The 18,640-nt window shown below is 34.4% G+C and overlaps 2 protein-coding genes and 1 long non-coding RNA gene across 9 annotated transcripts; 1 reads left to right on the top strand and 2 right to left on the bottom strand.

Annotated features, from left to right (window-relative positions):
* The first annotated feature begins 952 nt into the window (after nt 1–952).
* On the top strand, nt 953–6,434 carry LOC107643921 (GTP-binding protein BRASSINAZOLE INSENSITIVE PALE GREEN 2, chloroplastic). Of its 5 annotated transcripts, none has more exons than XM_088488366.1 (5): nt 953–1,286; nt 2,819–2,926; nt 3,029–4,372; nt 4,634–4,797; nt 5,646–6,434. In XM_088488366.1, exons 2-5 carry the CDS (start codon nt 2,821–2,823, stop codon nt 6,006–6,008), a joined length of 1,977 nt encoding a protein of 658 aa, XP_088344492.1. In that variant the 5' UTR covers nt 953–1,286; nt 2,819–2,820; the 3' UTR covers nt 6,009–6,434. The 5 variants fall into 5 exon arrangements, with proteins under 5 accessions (XP_088344492.1, XP_016203164.1, XP_088344495.1 ...); XM_016347678.3 differs by having other exon boundaries at nt 3,029–4,368; nt 4,630–4,797; XM_088488369.1 differs by having other exon boundaries at nt 981–1,286; nt 2,548–2,926; nt 3,029–4,368; nt 4,630–4,797.
* Nucleotides 6,435–9,329: 2,895 nt separating this feature from the next.
* Nucleotides 9,330–12,048, bottom strand: LOC107643922 (protein EDS1). The gene is made up of 3 exons (XM_016347679.3): nt 11,450–12,048; nt 10,500–11,285; nt 9,330–10,214 (listed from the first exon to the last, which is right to left on the bottom strand). The coding sequence occupies exons 1-3, from the start codon at nt 11,777–11,779 to the stop codon at nt 9,447–9,449; spliced, it is 1,884 nt and encodes a 627-aa protein (XP_016203165.1). The 5' UTR covers nt 11,780–12,048; the 3' UTR covers nt 9,330–9,446.
* A 3,295-nt stretch (nt 12,049–15,343) lies between these two features.
* On the bottom strand, nt 15,344–17,989 carry LOC148565762 (uncharacterized). 3 transcript variants are annotated; one of them, XR_015883261.1, is made up of 3 exons: nt 17,575–17,989; nt 16,456–17,238; nt 15,344–15,609 (listed from the first exon to the last, which is right to left on the bottom strand). It is a non-coding gene; the product is annotated as an uncharacterized LOC148565762 (long non-coding RNA). The 3 variants fall into 3 exon arrangements; XR_015883260.1 differs by having other exon boundaries at nt 16,452–17,238; XR_015883259.1 differs by having other exon boundaries at nt 15,344–17,238.
* Between the last annotated feature and the right edge of the window lie 651 nt (nt 17,990–18,640).

Raw genomic sequence — 18,640 nt, forward strand, 5'->3', positions numbered from 1 at the left:
TGTCATCATATTTATTTTATTTTAATTTTAATTTTATATTAATTTTTTAAAATTAATTATATTTTTAATTATATATAATTATTAAGAAACAAAAAATATTTTTATTATTTATAAAATAATTTTTATTTACAGTTCTATGATATTTATTAATAATAAAAAATTATAAAATATAATGAGTATAAATTGATTAAAAAATTATTTAAATCTAAAAAAACCATTAAATAAATATAAAAGTAAAATAAATAAAATTATTTATTATAAATAAAAAAATTATTTTATATTATTATCGAGTGAAACGGATCAATCGGTCATTCAACGATTGAACCAACAATCCTATTAATCTAGGTAGCGTTTGGTGGAGAGACAGAGACATAAAGACTGATACTGAGAGACAGAGACTAAGAGACAGAGATTGAAATAAATCTCAGTATTCTGTTTGGTGCAAAATGAGAGACAGAAATTGAAACAAGAATAAAACTCTAATTTAATTTGTACAAAGGATAAAATTGGAATTAATTAATTAAAATAAGGGTATTTTAGGTATAAAATGTTATTAAAGTTTCAGTCTCCATCTCTAAAAATTTTAGTCCCCTGTGTCCCCACTTTTTGGAGGTACTGAAATACTGAAATTTTGGAGACAGAGACAGAAATTTTAGTACCAGTCTCTGAACCAACAAACATGATACTGAGTCTCAGTCTCTCAGTCTCTGTCTCAGTACCTCAAAACAAACGCTACCCTATTATCTATATCTGATTAATTATCAGTTTAATAATTCTAATAACTAAATGGGGGGATAATGTTTTTCGCGAGAACGAAAATAGCGGACAAAATTTTTCCAAGATAGCCGCGGACCTGAGCGAAGCCGGTCTAATTCCTGAAATTTATGAATTTACTTAATTACCCTTAAAATTTGTTTTTACTCTAGGTTTTCTAGTCATTTCGGATGGCATATCCTCATTTGTGTCTTCCTTTGTTTATCACGCTGCGCCATCACCACTTACCTCTCTGCAGCCATCTCCCTGCTCATCGTGCCGTCACCGCTCAACGCGTCATTCTCTCAGTTCGAGGCGTCCATTCTCTTCTCCGCCGCGTCCATTCTTCTCTCCGCCGCTGCTCCGTGCTCTCCTCTCCGCTCGCGTACGCTGCGCCGTCCCCCACCTCGTCCAACTGCTCCGTGCTCTGCGTCGCCGCTCATCGTCCGCTCGAAATAAGACCGCAGTCTGCCGTCGACAGCATCGCCGCGCAGCCGTTGGTTGCCCCTTCTCCTCCTCCTCCTCCACTTCAGGTTGGATACTCTCGCCCTCTCTGTAATTTATTGCGCTGAAGGTTAATTCTGCATTTTTTGTGCTTGTTTGTTCTGAATCTTGGTGATTATCAGCATACCTGTGCTGTGAACCTTGCTTGATTTTCCGCAGCCGCTGCTTGTGCTTGTTTTGTGCACTTTTTTGTGTGCCTGTTTTCCCCTGAATATAAGCATTAAGGAACTAAAAGCTTTTAATTAAAAAAATGATTTAATAAGCAAAAACTTTCAAAAGAAATTTTAATAGTCTAAATTTTAATCTGTGCTCCTAGTAAAAATTATTTTTAAATTATTTGGGTGGCTAAGGTTTTTTAGTCGGTAATGGCTTGGCTTGTGTGCACGTGTTCAAGTTTTAAGCTTTGGAGTCTTGAGTGTACAAACAATGAATTAATTTTTATTTGGATTTGAATTTAGTTTGGTGCATTTTAAGGGTTAGAAAGGCTAGAATTTTGGTTAGGTATGTTCAGAACTTCAGATGGACAATCAATAGGGTTGTTTCTCCTTAATTTGTATTCACATGATAAATGTTTGGTCTTTAGCTATATCTGAAAAATGATCTGTTTTAGTATCTGTTGTTTGTGGTGCCATAAAATGATTGTTCCAGTGGAGAAATGAAAAACCTTTTGTAGTTGGTGCATATAATGTATATAGAGTGTGTGCTTATTGAATTCCAAAAGTAATGTGCTAAGGAAAAAAAAAATTTTAATTGTAATAGTATTATAAATTCTTCATCTATTCTGCAGGTTAATCTAATTATTCAACTTCACTATCTCTCGTTTTATCTTTTTCTTTGTGTTTTTTATGGAGCTTATTATTCATTTTTATGATGCTAATGTGTGAACACATATTAAGCTTGACAAATTACAAGTCTTTATGGTTGAGCAAAGAGTTTTAGTCAAGCTAATGAAGGGGCATGGAATCCATTAAGAGAAATTAAGTCTTTGTACTTTAAATAGTATTTTTTTTATGATGTATCTCGTCATATTTACGTATTTTGTTATTTTAACAGAGAACTTGGAGTTGTATGTTGGAAGTTGTACTTTGGCAATGGGAGAATATTTGAAGTTAGACATTTTTAGAAATTTAATTTGTGTTAAAACTATTGAGAAATATATGGTGTGTTACTTTATCTTTTTGGACATGATATTTGAATTTTAATTAATTTCTTAGACAAGATGTTTTGTATGTTCTAATGTTTTATGATTTTTTATCAATTTAAATTTTTTTTTAATTAGAATTTCTATAGAAATTATCAACTCCGTAGATGCCAAATGGGGTCCCGTGAGGAATGCTGGAAATGGGGATGGGGTAAATATACCCCCACGTTGGGAATCAGGGCCGGGACGGGGAGCAGGAAGGTATCCCTTGACCCCATCCCTCCCCGTTGACATCCCTAGTAACAAGCCGAAGCCCAAATTGGGTCCAATATTTTTACTCTTCTTTCTTCTTCTTTTTCACGTTGTTATAATCCTTTTCTTATTTTTTTGTTCTCTCTGCTTCGCTTCATGCATTGGAAGCCATGGCGATATTCTTCTCTGTAGCTCCTTTTAGTTTTTCTGGGTCCAAGCATTCCTTCTTTAACAATGCACCTAATCAAGCACTTAAGAGTTTGCGCCATTTCACAAGTAAGAACCTAGAACTTCATGTTGTTTTAGTTTATCGCACTATGCTCTTCGATTTTTGATACTCATTTAACTGAAGCGACGTTTTACTTTAATGGAGTGTAGATAATTGTGTTGGGGCCAGAAAAGTTTCTTGCCTTATTGCTTTTGCGGTAAACGGCAGCTCCACTGTTCAAATGATACAGAAAAGAAACACACCAAGGAAAGAGGGTAAGAACCCGTTTTTGAGTGAGGGAAGAGATGAGGATGAGAGTCGTGGACCAATTTGCCCTGGTTGTGGGGTCTTCATGCAAGATGAAGACTCTAACCTTCCTGGGTACTATCAACAGAGGAAGGTGAAAATGGAAGATGAATTATTAGATGAGGATGATGATGTTTTTTATAATGTTAGTGTAGAAGAAGAAGATGATGATGGTGATGGTGATGATGATGATGATGATGATGGGTTCCTGGATGGCATTAAAAATGAACTTGGAGGAGATATTGAGGTATTACCAGATCATTTCAATTGGGATTCTAATGAGTGGAAAGCTAAGTTGTTGGGTGTAGAGGATGATGAGACTGATTTAAATGGCTTTGTGCCTGCAGGGGTTGGGTATGGTAACATCACTGAGGAGGTCCTGGAGAGAAAGAGAAAGAAGAAAGTATCAAAAGCTGAGAAAAAGAAGCTGGCTAGGGAGGCTCAGAAGGTAAAGGAAGATGGTACTGTGTGCGCCAGGTGTCATTCTTTGAGGAATTATGGGCAGGTGAAAAATCATACTGCTGAGAATTTGATACCCGATTTTGATTTCGATAGGTTGATTTCCACTCGGTTGATGAACCATTCTGGCAATGGCAGTGCTACTGTTGTTGTTATGGTTGTGGATTGTGTTGATTTTGATAGTTCTTTTCCTTGGACGGTAGCAAAATCGTTGTTTAAGGCATTGGAAAAAATCCAGGATCACTCGAAGAAGGGTAAGAAATTGCTAAAACTTGTTCTTGTGGCTACAAAGATTGATCTCCTTCCATCAGAGGTTTCCCCTACAAGGTTGGATAGATGGGTTAGACACCGAGCAAGTGCTGCGGGAGCACCTAAACCAAGTGCGGTTTATCTTGTAAGTTCTCAAAAGGATTTAGGCATAAGGAATTTGCTATCCTTCATAAAGGAATTGGCAGGTCCTCGGGGGAGTGTGTGGGTGATTGGGTCTCAGAATGCAGGGAAGTCTACCCTAATCAATGCATTTTCAAAGAAACAAGGAGCTAAAACTATAAAACTCACAGAAGCTTCTATTCCTGGGACAACACTTGGGATCTTGAGAATTGGAGGAATTTTGTCAGCTAAGACTAAGATGTTTGACACTCCAGGAATCCTGCATCCTTATTTAATGTCGATGAGATTGAACAGGGAAGAGCAAAAGATGGTTGAGATACGAAAGGAACTTCGGCCTCGATCATATAGAATCAAGGCAAGTTATTTAATGGCTTACTGCTATTGATGCTCTCTAAGTTGTCATTAAGCCTTTTTTATTATGTAGATTATATGTATCCTTTATGCACATTGTTATCCATTAAGGGGTATCATGGACAATAGTTTTATTTTCTTTATTTTCCCAAATAAATGGAAACTCCCGTTAATAAATTGAGATAGCAATTTCTTTGGTGTTGGTATGTAAATTTCAAAAATAAAGATGTGGTTTGGAACTTTACATACTGGTTTTAACTTATAGGTAGGGCAGGCAGTGCATATTGGAGGCTTGACAAGAATTGACTTTATTAAAGCCTCTATTGAAACAATATATGTAACAGTTTGGGCATCACCAAATGTTTCTCTTCACATGGGAAAAGTAGAAAATGCTGAAGAGGTTTGGAGTAATCATGTTGGTGTTAGGTTGCAGGTAAGCATTTTTTTTTTTCACAAATCTAAACATGACTACATAAATCATTTTAGTATTAAGGTTTAAATTTGCATTTTACCTGTGCTTCAAATATGTTTTTCATTTGATTAATTGCTCTTTTATGTTACTTTTCAGTTGATTTTGTTAGATTATAAAAAGGAAAGGTAGAGACATTTTGACTTTATTTGTCAAAGAAATGTACTTTATAATCCAGAAACAATCCTTTGGTTAGGAACGGGATGAAAACTACCATATTTTTTGTAGTGTGGAATCGGATTTGATAATGGGACTTGATAGGTTAAAATAATAGTCAATTAGTTGGAAAAGGGGCAAAAAAGAGTGTGTTGAAGTCTTGAAGATGAAGAAAAGTCTCACTTGAGAATTTAAAAATTTAGAGTTTCGAAGCAAATAATCTAGGAAACATCCCGAATTCTATATATCAAATTCTTTTGGAAATAAAACAGCATTTCATGTGCATAGTATATCCATTACGTTATTTCCTTCTTTATATCAATGTATGTAGATATAATTTGCATTTAAATACATTTTTGTCCAAAAATGTAACAAAAACAAGGGTAATATCCTAAATCAATGTTCAAAGAATTTTTATATCTTATTAAATAATGATAGGGATTTATACAAAATCGGATGGGTGACTAAGTTGTCTAACAAAACAAAAGGTTGAGAACTGATATGGTAACTAAGATTTGTTGGGAGTTAAAGTGTTCGTCTAGAAATTACTTAGAGACTGATTTGAGGATTACTAAATATAATCTATACTCTCTTCCCCTAAAATACATGATATCTAATTTTGCTCTAACTTCATTTCTATTTGCATCTTATTTCAGCCTCCCATTGGCAATAAACGCGCTGCCGACTTAGGCACATGGCAAGAAATGGAAATTAAGGTATCTGGAACTAGTTGGGAGGTCAACAGTATTGACGTAGCGATAGCTGGCTTAGGTTGGTATTCTCTGTGCCTCAAAGGGGAAGCAACCATGAAACTGTGGACCTTTGATGGTGTTGAAGTAACCTTAAGAGAGCCATTGGTCCTTGACCGGGCCCGGTCCCTTGAGAAACCTGGTTTTTGGTTAACAAGAACCATCTCTGATGCTATTGGCAACCAAACCAAACTTGAAGCTCAAAAAAGACAAAAACTTGATGATCAAGATACAGATTTTGTGGGGGCAGGTTTCGAACTATCACCTTGAGCAGAAATTTTTAATATCTTTGCAAGAGTACTTTTAGGTGAAAATAGAAGATATAACTGAATTTGACATGGTGCAGAGGCAATAACATGTTTTTAGCTAGAAGATTTTTGTGCCAGTCTCTCTTTGCTAGTTGGTGTGAGAACCCGCTGCCAATTTATAAATAGAAAGTAGAGATAAATGTAACCCTTCTTGTTTAAGTGTTATGTTAAATGATTTTGTAGTATGTATGTAGTTTGTATGTAGGGGTGCCCTTCCAATTTATAGATAGAAATGAGATAAATGTAACTCTTCTTGTTTATGTGTTACATTTATTGATTTTGTAGTATGTATAAAATTTGTATGTAGGGGTGTTTAGTTTGCGATTTGGTTCTTTTTTTTATGAAACCATCCAAAACAAACCAATTGTAATAGATTGATTTGGTTCGATTTTTCGTTTTTTAATTTTTACAGTAATTAAAAAGAATACATGTTCTAATCATATCTAGGGAATTAAAAACCTTCTTAAATTATTTTCAATTAATAATACGTAACAAAATACCAAGTACTAGCAAATAATTAAATATTAACATAGAATACAAAAAGTCCGTTACAAAGTGACATTGAAACCATGTTTGATATAAGAATACATAAGGTCCAAGACAGTTGGTTTAATAAAAGGCATTTTTATTTAAATAAATTAATAGGAGAATCAAATTACATGATTTCTCTAAATGAATTTCGAAAACGTGATTCTCCTAAACCATATAATATATGAATCATGCTATCCTGGGACGATTTATGCATGAAATGCATTGTTCAAAAACATATAAATTGTCCCAGGCCCATGTGTGTTACAAAATATATATAAATCGTCCTAGGTCACCATGAGTTACGTTTTTTACCCTAAAATTCATCACCCTAGCACGATTTACCGTTTACGTGCAACTAGCCACCTCTCAAGACTCTAGCACAATTTATGTGTTACTATGGTAAGACACATTAGGCTAGGACGATTCACGTTCAAAAACACAAAAACGTAAGTCGTCCAGCCTAATGTGCCTTACCATAGTAACACATAAATTGTGCTAGGATATTGAGGGGGGCTAGTTGCACGTAAATCATGCTAGGGTAATATGAGTGCTTAGTAATGCCTTTTGGGCTAACTAATGCCTTTAGTACTTTTATGCGTCTAATGAATCATTTTTTGCGAGAATTTTTGGGTAAATTTTTTGTTGTTTATTTCGATGATATTCTCATTTATAGCACTTGTTTGGATGACCACTTGTCACGTGTTTCAGCTATTTTGAAAGTGCTTCGAAAAGAAAAATTATATGACAATCTTAAAAAGTGCACATTTTGTATTGATCGAGTTATATTTCTTGATTTTGTTGTGAGTGCGAGTGTAATTGAGGTTAATGAGAAAAAGGTAAAGGCTATTTATGAATGGCCAATGCCTAAGAATGCTTCTGAGGTCAGAAGTTTTCATGGGTTAGCTGGATTTTACAGGAGATTTGTGAAAAAATTTTCTACCATTGTTGCGCCTCTCACCGAGGTTATAAAAAAAGATGTTAGATTTAAATGGAAAAAGGAACAAGAAATTGCATTTCATACCCTAGAAGATTATTTGTGTTCTGCTCCTATTCTTGTTTTACCTAACTTTGATAAAATCTTTGAGATTAAATGTGATGCCTCTGGAATTGGTATAGCCAAGCAACAACAATTGCATTTGGTAAATTATTGTAAATTAAAATTTTATTACTATTCACCACATACAAGGACACCGTTATGGTGAAGGTGAAGTAGAAGAACCAATTTCTAATGATATTATGTGATAAGAACTCATTGTCTAAAAAATGGAACTAATAAAAAAGCAAATAAAGAATCAATTGCCTAAACCATTGTAATCTTAGTGATTAGACTATGTAAAATTAACATTTAATATTAAAAAGTATTTGTTATCATCGTTATTTTAATTTTTATTTTTTTGTGTAAAAAAATTGTATTTTTTGAGTTATTTATCAAAACGCTACAATTTTAAAATAAGTACTTCTATAACTAAAAATCCAAATACAAAATAACTTATTTATAAGTTGCTATTAATAAAAATCCTTATACTTTAAGCTTCTTTTTCAAAAAAACTTATTTAAATTGTTTACCCTTATTAAATACTCGGGAAGCACTGGACTATTTGTACAATGTATACAATGGGCTATTGAGTTACAAAATAAACATCTCCCAAACTATCTAGAATAACCATCCCAGTACTAAGGCTTAGTTTGGTAAAGCTTTTACTTTTCAAAAGTAGCTTATAAAAACTAACTTTTAAAAGATGACTTTTTAAAAGTTGTAGCATTTATGTTTGGTAAATCAAATTAAAAATTGCTTTTAATAAATACAAGCAAGTTGCATTTGGTAAAATAGCTTTTAAAATTTAAAAATACTATAATAGACATAAATGCAAGTATTAAATTTGAAAATTAGTTAACATGTGAGGTTATATTAGACTTTTAAATTTTGAAAAGCACAAGCCAACTTTGAAAAGCTCTATCTTAGGTGCTTCCAAAAATACCCGATCTTTTAAAAGCTGCAAGCACAAGCACATGATTTTTTTATTTACCAAACACAAAATAAAGTGCTTAAACTTTTAAAAAGCACAAGCACCTCTTTAAAAAGCTTTACCAAACCAAGCCTAAGAATAATAAACATCTTCCCAAAACCTTTCGGATCCAAAGCTCTAATACCATGTCATGATACCACTCATCCCAAAAACTTCAGCTGATGGCAAAAGGTAACACTAATGGTTATATCTCTAATATTTCCTAATCTTCCATTGTACACATTGTACAAATATTTCATTAGCTCCTCCTACTTTCCCTATGCTAAATCTTTTAGGCGTTACATATTTCAAAAACTATTGTATTTTAATAATTTAAATAAAAAATATCCTTTACTTGTAAAATCCGAACTTTTTAAAAATTTTGTACATATTTCATCTACGGTTTGTTCAATTTTGCCTGTAATACACAAGTACAAACTCTCAACAATGACTACAAAATGTGTAGTGGTCTGAATTTATAGAAACTCAACCTCTGTAAATCGTTATCTCAAATTGGGATTTATGACCTCTCTTAAATTGTGAAACTTAACCACAATTTTCTTTCGATTGCTACTTGTTATAAATTGTGGATAACAACCATAATTTATATTCTTTTTCTTTGCTCTAAAATCATGGATAAATCCTAGAACAAAATCACAATTTACTCTTGGATTGCTTAGCCATAAATTTTTGTTCATAGTTACGATTTATATACAATAAAAGAAAACATGGATGTAACCAAATTATTTTAGAAATTAAAAGAGTCACGTAATTTTATTTCTTTTTAATTTATTCATGTAAAGAAGCCTGCATAAATATGAAAGCATCTAAAGTTTTCATTGCTCATGCATGTTTGCTTCTTCTCACTTTGTTTCTTTACACTTGACAAGACTCTTAATGCTCGAGCCATTCCTAAATTGCGATGGTAGAGAATTCCACCAATTCATCAAAGTAGAACCCTCCAATAACACATCCTTATCTAGCACCTTATTGTCAATCCATACATCTATCCTAGCCACCAAACTCGCAACCCTTTGCTGAGTTCGATCCAAAACATCTTTATGAAATGAAGCATTAACAATACTAGTGGCATTATTTGTTATGTGGGAAAGATCCTCCACCTCGGCCCAAAAGCATGATTCAGAGTACTCTTCTTCAAACTTACTTCCCTCCGCATGTTCAAGCCACCTTTGAGTGAATTTATACCGCATCGGCCTTCCCTTACCCATGTAAGTACCAGCCTCAATTTGCCTCAAGTGTCTGTAGTAGTTGGCGACATCTAAAGGCTCGACTAGCCTCCGAAATCGCTTCGCGTGTTCGACCCATTCAGCTCTCCCTTCAAACTCATCTGGTAGTTCATAACTTCTTAGCTTCTCCATTATCTCGTCCCACAACATTGCCAGCTGTAGCCTCTTCACATTTGCTTGGAAGTCCTCAGAGCTTTCTTGCTTCTTGAAGGCATCGTAGTAGCAAATGTTTTTAAGCTCCATCACTTGTTTGTATTTCTCCAGTTCCTTCATTTTTTCCTCGAATTCATCAGAGTCTATCTTCTCTTTCATTCTTTCCTCGTTTTTCAGTCTTTGTTTCTCTAACCCTGCTGCTGCTCGAAGACACAATCTTGCTCTTGGGCTCTGAGATTTCAACATGAGGAATTGTTAGATAATAAGAAAAATCTTGATAGGTTAGATTCTTTGTGTTGACGTTGTGCACAAAATAAAGGATTATATTGTTTGGAACACTTCTTTCTTAATTGACTTTGTCACTTAATTAGGAAGTCATTGGCTCTCTTCCCTTGTGTTAATTCTTAGTAAAAAAAAAAGGTAATTAATATTATGCAAATCTTTTAATACCATACTTATCTTAATCCAAGTAATATAGTGAAAGTAAAGAATTATTTCGAGCAAATGGGTACTTACCAGGCCAAGATCATTGAAGGCCATGCTAATATCATCCTTTGAGCCATCATCAGTCAATGGAACTTTCTCAAGTTGGTCCTGCTCCAAGAACACAAAATTCTCCTTTCCAAAGTTTAGTTGCAGTTTGGTTCTATGTTCCTGTAGGCTTCTATTGCCAACTTGAGCAACTTCTGCTTCGGTGCTTAATTGAGCAGAGAAAAACAGAATCTGCAGAACTGCATCTGGGTTTCTAATAACAACATGCTTTCCATTTCCGGTGCAGAAAATGTAGGTTCCAAAGGGTCTATAAGGGCTTAATGGAACAAAATTTGCAATAATTTCAAGTGTTGAATCTGTGGTACCTATTAACTTAGAAACAGCATGGCTTGTAACTTTTGCAGTATTAGACATCACAACACTAAAGAAATCAGAGGTGTGTGAGGATTTTCCAACCGATTCGCTCATGAAAGACTTGAATTTATGGTTGGGATTGAAGAACTGCGAAACCGGTTCAAATCTTTGATCAAAAGAAGAGAGTGGAGAAAGGAGGATTCTAGGTACTATGTCATATCTCATGACAAAGTGCATGAAGAAGTTGGACCAATTTTCTCTCCTTGTAGCATGAGAAAAAATATGATTACCAATTAAAGGAGAACCAAAAGTTACACAAATTGGAGGTACCCTACCGTTGGATTTTGTGGATGGGTACTTCTCCAAGGTCCAAAGGGTTGCTAGAATGGCCATTGGGGAACCAGAAGAGTGCCCTGTAAATACTATTTGCCTCTTTTTATCCATTGCATCTTTCACCTACAGATTCATTCCAAAATGTATGTGCTTTATTTAACAAAGGGAAATAGTTTTTAAAAAGAAAACAGTTAATTATTTAATTTCCAAATCCAGGTGATATATGAAAATTTAATTAATAGGATAGTAGATCTTAGGCTAAACTATCTACTATGGTCAATTAATACCTCAGTTTCAAGTAACGGCTTGGACAAAATAGCTTGGAACCTTCCTTGAAAGGCTTCATTTACTTTAGCAGCATCATTGTAACCAATGCTTTTAAGTGATGGGAACAGATCAAGGTCTATTGGGACTTCCCCAAAAGGCTTCTGAGAGTACCAATCTTTTGCAGAACCTGATGCTGGGAAGCTGATGAACACTTGTTGAGGGTCCCCTTTGCGATTCTTTTCAAGAATGAAAGGTTTTTCTGGTGTCTTGTGAGCCTTCCAGGCCAAAGAAATTGCCTTCTCAATCATCTCTGCTCCAATAAATTCTGTGACTCCAACAGCAGCAGCCATGTTTGATGTTTCTTCTCTGCTTTGCTTGCTTGGTTTCTTCTTGTTGCATCTCACAAAAGGGGAGAGTTTTATATAGAAATTGTCTCGCTGATAAAAGAAAACTAAAGAGGAGGACTCGTGGAAATTGACTTCTTTATTTTTTGGTCAGGGTGGAAGTTGACTTGGAAAGTTACAATAATTGAAGAATATTGTTTTGGGCTCCTATTGGAGACTTGCGTACCGAAAAATGATATTGGATTCAACCTGTCATAGTTAACCACTTGTCTACTAATGCACCCAAAACGCCGAAACAATAAATTAAGAGTATTATGAATTATGAAAAGTGGTGGCTCAGAAATTTGAAAAGAACTTGCATATTGTTTTACTCAATTTTTTGTTCTAATTTTAACAGGAAATATATTTCAATTATAACGTCAATAGAATCATCTTCGGACGAAATCGTTTTTTGAAGCTCTCCGGTAGTAAAACTCATTTTTCCTACGTCGGTCATTGTTCCTTTGTCTTCTCCAGTCGCTCACAGCAAATTCCGTCTGAAACTTTCCAAGGCCATACACTTCTTTCAGATTCAAATTCCTGCCTCAAGCTTTTGAGCCATATTAGTATTCCTGAAATTAGAAATTTTATAGGTTAGCATTTATGTGAAAACTGCAATACATGTTGAAGTTTAAACATTTTCAATTCATTGGTAAGATTTTAGTGTGATTTAGAAATGCCTTAATTCAAGCTTATGAGGCTATTAGTCACTGTTTCATTATAATGATTATGTATTTCCAATTTTATTTCTTTCAAGTCATAAGGGCATATAGATTAAACAAAATCTAAGTTACAGTTTTTTTAACGAATATAGTAGTATGAGCCCTCTCTTTTTTTTCGACCCTCACTGATGGTTGGAGAGGCTACTTCAACATTTGCGTACCTTATGCTGGTCTCCCAGCATGTCCAATGTCTCTAATCAACCCTTTCGTTAAAGTAGAAGCTCTATCAAATATACTTATTATCTTTCCACTGCGTAATCGAATGTAAAGTTAGGCATTAAACTTAGTCCAAGGTCCTACCGCGTGTGTCAATTTGTTTCACTTGATTTTTGTTCGACTTCGATACAGGTGTGGATCATGTTTGTATTAGTGATCTCAATTCAAAAAGTAGATACTACTCATCTAAAAAAGTGAGCTCAACCCAAGACTTATCGACTTTAGTATCAACACTAACTTTACAAATAGTGGAAAAATAAATTTTTACATTAATTATGATAAACTTGCACAAAGGAATATTTAACACGAAAAAAAGTCAAAATAACATTAAACAGAACTGAAGTAATTGAAAACATACAAGTAAGTAAAAATGAAGAATAATATCATAAAATTGAATCAAACAAAATTAAATTGAAGTAAAATATTGAAAAAGAAATAAATTAACTCCTAATAATCACATGCATTTGTACTCCATAATCTTTTTTGGCATTAGTGTGACTGAGAATTTTGTAGAGCTTTAATTAGATTTGCGGTGTTGAATTGAAATCCTTTTGGAACCTCTTGATTCTCCTATTTATAGAGAAAAAAAATCCTTGTCTTGCTGAGCTTCTCTTAACATTTATCTTCTTTACCCACGTTCTTACTTTACTTACTCTACAAAGTTAGCTACCCACGTTCTTATCACACCTTGAGAGTCAAATAAGATTTTTCACATTCCAGCTAGTGGTGTACATGTGCTAGGTGAAACCGAGTTTGTTCTAATCCAAAGAGTACTCTTAAATAACTAAAATTACAATATTTCAACTCAAATAAAATTGAAGAGGAATCCGAGATGAACGCGTGGCCACAAACGACTCATCAATCAGAGCTTCAGAAAAAAAGTTATGGACAAATAAAGATGGTGATAAATGTTAGGATTTTCTTCTTCCCCTTTCTCTCTTCTTTCCGCCCCTCTCCCTCTAAAATGATGAAATGGTGCTCAAAGGAGTGTTATAATGAAATGGTGCTGAATTGAGTGTTGAGAGAGGGGTGTCAATGTGTGGGTTTGGGCCTTGGACTCAAGTGAAGTCTAGTTCAATTATTTTAGCTCGTTAGCCCAATTTGAGTCAAAATTTTTAAGATTAGTGTTTTAATTTGTATCCTAATTATTTTTCTCTCCCAAATTATAAAATTTTAATTTTCCAATCCTTTTTTCTTATAATTAATTAATTTATCAGGATTTTACATTCAGAACTAACCGAGCCACATACACCCTTAATTTCAGCTAATACTTATCCATTAAGATCAAATTTATTCTCACATGTTCATTGCATCCCACTTTTATCAGGATTTTTTATTTTAATGAATTAAATAAATATAATAATTACCGAAATAAATAACTTAAAAATTATTACCGAAATCCGTTTTCTTTTCTTATCTCGTTTACACTGTAAAAGAGATAATTTTGCACGTATCTCGTTTACAGTGTAAACAAGTTAAGATAGGTGGACGCGATACATGTATATCTCATTTACATTATAAACGAGATATGTGTATTTATAAATATAAAAATATATTTTTTAAAAATAATAAAAAATATTAATAATATCTGACCCGTCACCTTATAACTCAGTCTTTATTGTGCATTATGAGTTATAACTCGACATTAATTATCATTTATTCTTTGCTTGTAACCGACGCCTTCATTACCGACTTAATGACCATCATTTCAATCTTAATGACCAAACGGTCATAACGTGAATATCATTCGTCAATTCTATGCCTATAAAAGGAACCTTCTATATCTAATCTCAGGGGGCAACATGATAAGTTCTATAAGTTCTATATCATGTCTTACATTCTATATTCATAGAATTATTACACACAACACATGATACCTTCTATTTCATGTCTTACATTCTATATTCATAGAATTATTCTTATACCTCTTAAACACTTACTGACTGGAGCGTCAGAGTTATACACCGGCCAATCTCATTGCCGACGTATACCTCATCTTGACGGAGAGCTTACAAGTATTCGCGGACGAGTTATACACCGGCCAATCTCAGCAAGAACAATTGGCGTCGTCTGTGGGAATGAGTAAAATAATTCCTACTCCCCATGTTCATAAAACTTGAATAACATTCAAATTTTTGAACCAATCTCAACAATCTTATTTAAGATTTTTTTTAATACATTTTATCAAATTTTAATCTAATGTATCATAATATTTCACATGTCATAATCAATCCGAGAACAAACTTGGCTTTCAACCAATTTGAAAAAAAAAAAAAAAAACTCGATTTTCAATCAATCCAAGTACAAACTCACTTATCAATTTTGCTAACTTTTTCAAAGTTTTCTACTTACACAAGTAAAATTATATATTTTATTCAACATAATTTTGCATTTATATTTTGTGTAACTAATATTTATTGATTTATTAGTTATATTCAAACCTCAATATATGTCCTATACAATAATGACATATAACAACTATGTCAATTGCATTTTTATTTCATTATGTATTATATTCTTATTACTTAATGATTTCATTTATACAATTAAATGACGGTAATGATGAGTTCAAATCTTAAAATTGGATTCCATAAAAAATTAAGTGTATATCAATTATATATAACTGTTACACTATTCACTTTATGCTATTAACTTTTATGTTACTATTTGTTTAATACAAAAAGTTAAGCAAAAACACATGCAAAAAAGAGCCCTTTCTTTTTTCCGACCTTCACTGATGGCTGGAGAGGCTGCTTCAACATTTGCGTACCTTATGCTGGTCTCCCAGCATGTCCAGTGTCTCTAATCAACCCTTCCGTCAAAGTAGAAGCTCTATCAAACATACTTATTATCTCTCCGCTGCATAATCGAATGTAAAGTTAGGCATTAAACTTAGTCCAAGGTCCTACCGGGTGTGCCAATTTGTTTCACTTGATTTTTGTTCGACTTCGATACAGGTGTGGATCATGTTTGTATTAGTTATCTCAATTCAGAAAGCAGATACTACTCCTCTAAAAAAGTGAGCTCAACCCAAGACCTATCGACTTTAGTATCAACACTAACTTTACAAATAGTGGAAAAATGAATTTTTGCATTAATTATGATAAACTTGCACAAAGGAATGTTTAACACGAACAAAAGTCAAAGTAACATTAAACAGAACTGAAGTAATTGAAAACATACAAGTAAGTAAAAATGAAGAACAATATCATAAAATTGAATTAAACAGAATTAAATTGAAGTAAAATATTGAAAAAGAAATAAATTGACTCCTAATAATCACATGCATTTGTACTCCATAATCTTTCTTGGCATTAGTGTGACTGAAAATTTTGTAGAGCTTTAATTAGATTTGCGGTGTTGAATTGAAGTCCTTTTGGAACCTCTTGATTCTCCTTTTTATAGAGAAAAAAAAAATCCTTGTCTTGCTGAGCTTCTCTTAACAGTTATCTTCTTTACCCACGTTCTTATTTTACTTACTTTCCAAAGTTAGCTACCCACGTTCTTATCTCACCTTGAGAGTCAAATAAGATTTCCCACATTTCAGCTAGTGGTGTACATGTGCTGGGTGAAACCGAGTTTGTTCTAACCCAAAGAGTACTCTTAAATAATCAAAATCACAAGATTTTAACTCACACATACCCCAAAAATGCAAAACTGAAGAGAATAGAAAACTGAGCAAGAATTTTGTGTTTACTTACTTACAATACTTAAATAAAATTGAAGAAGAATCTGAGATGAACGCGTGGTCATAAACAACTCGCCAATCGGAGCTCCAGGACAAAAGTTATGGACAAATGAAGATGATGATGAATTTTAGGATTTTCTTCTTCCCCTTTCTCTCTTCTATCCGCCCCTCTCCCTCTAAAACAAGGTTGCGAGAACCGAACCGGTCAATGAACCGGTAGAGTGACTGGTTCACTGGTTCACTGGTTCGACCGGGGTTCAACCGGGGTTCAACCGGTTTTATTAAATATTAAATAAAATTATTAAAAATTAAATATATAACTTCAAATATTTAAAAAACATCATCAATCATCAATAAAATTAATTCAAAAAATTTAACAAAACACCTAAACTATCATCCATCAAAATTTAACAAAACCATTCACCATAAGTTCCATACTAATTGGACAAGGACAAACCACAAATATTTTAGTCCATGCCAACATTGTTTCAACTTCCAAGCAGGTACTTCATGGCCGCAAAGGTATTGACCCCCAAGATAATCCATGACAACTCCTTTGTTGAACAATGAAAATGAAGACAAATCAATAAAGAAAGAGCCATACAACTTAGGAAGAGATCCTAACCAGAAAGGAAATGAGTCATTGAAATGGTTATGTCTCACATCAAGAAACTCTAGCATTCTGCAATTGACAAGTGCTCTTGGTAATTGACCATACAACTTGTTAGAACTAAAATCAATCCAGTGAAGGGCATTTCCTTTCACATAAGTTTGAGGAATATTGCCAGTCAGTTTGTTCCCTGCGAGCGACAAATATTGAAGAGATTGACTAAAGCTTCCCAAACAACTAAGTAGTTGGAAGATAAAAACAGCAACTCACCCCAACTCAGAACACAACAGAAAAAAACAGCAACTCAAGAATAAAATTTCAGAAAATTATGAATGAAATTAACTCAGCAAACTCCACAGTAAAACTTAAATCAACAAACAATAACCTCAGAAAATCCAGCTAATAAGCAAATCAATTTGAAACAAATAACAAGTATTATCAGAAATCATTGCTAAACCCTAAACCAGCAAGCAGACGCCGAGGAGATGGCTGTGAAGTGCGAAACTGCGAACAAAGTATTACTTACCGGCGGCGAGGTGGAAGGCGAGCAACGGCGACGACAGAGGACGCAACACCGGCGAACAGAGAGAAGGCGAGCTCGGTGATGACAACGACGCGGTGGCTGCGGGATTGGGGGCTGCGGTGGCTGTGCGATTGGGGGCTGCGGTGGCTTCTATGGTTCTCAGAGAAGAGAGGAGAGGAGATGAGTTTGTGGCTCTGTGAAGAAGAAGAACAAATGGGGGCTGCAACGGCGACGACAGAGGACGCAACACCGGCGAACAGAGAGAAGGCGAGCTCGGCGATGACAACGACGCGGTGGCTGCGGGATGCTCTGACAGCGGGCTGCGGTGGCTTCTATGGTTCTCAGAGAAGAGAGGAGAGGAGATGAGTTTGTGGCTCTGGGAAGAAGAAGATCAAATGGGGGCTGCGTTTAATTTAGGGTTCACTACTTCAGTTTTGCCGTTTTGCGTTTTTTTTTTTTTTTTTTAAATTTAAGGGACAAAACGCCGCGTTTAGGAGAGTTTATTTCCGAACCGGAAACTCTCCAAAAAACCGAACGGTTCTGCCGGTTCACCGGTTCGACCGGTTTTGTAACCGGTTTTTCGCTATGCGGTTTTTAGGCCAAACCGGACCGGCTTAGTGATTGGTTCCCGGTTAATCTGGTTGAACCGGCCGGTCCGGTTCGGTTTTCAGAACCATGCTCTAAAATGATGAAATGGTGCTGAAATGAGTGTTGAGAGAGGGGTGTCAATGTGTGGGTTTGGGCCTTGGGCCCAAGTGAAGCCCAGTTCAATTGTTTTAGTTCGTTAGCCCAATTTTGAGCCAAAACTTTTAAGATTAGCGTTTTAATTCGTATCCTAATTATTTTTTCTCTCTCAAATTATAAAATTTTAATTTTCCAATCCTTTTTTCTTATAATTAATTAATTTATCAGAATTTTACATTCAGAACAGATCGGGCCATATACATCCCTAGTTTCAGCTAATACTTATCCATTAAGATCAAATTTATTCTCACGTGTTAATTGCATCCCACTTTTTATCAAGATTCTGAAAATTGAACCGATTATCAAACCATTCTAACTATTGGTT

The sequence above is a fragment of the Arachis ipaensis genome, chromosome B5 (genome assembly GCF_059453495.1).
Source record: "Arachis ipaensis isolate K30076 ecotype BB chromosome B5, ASM5945349v1, whole genome shotgun sequence".
In the NCBI taxonomy this organism is placed as follows: Eukaryota; Viridiplantae; Streptophyta; class Magnoliopsida; order Fabales; family Fabaceae; genus Arachis; species Arachis ipaensis.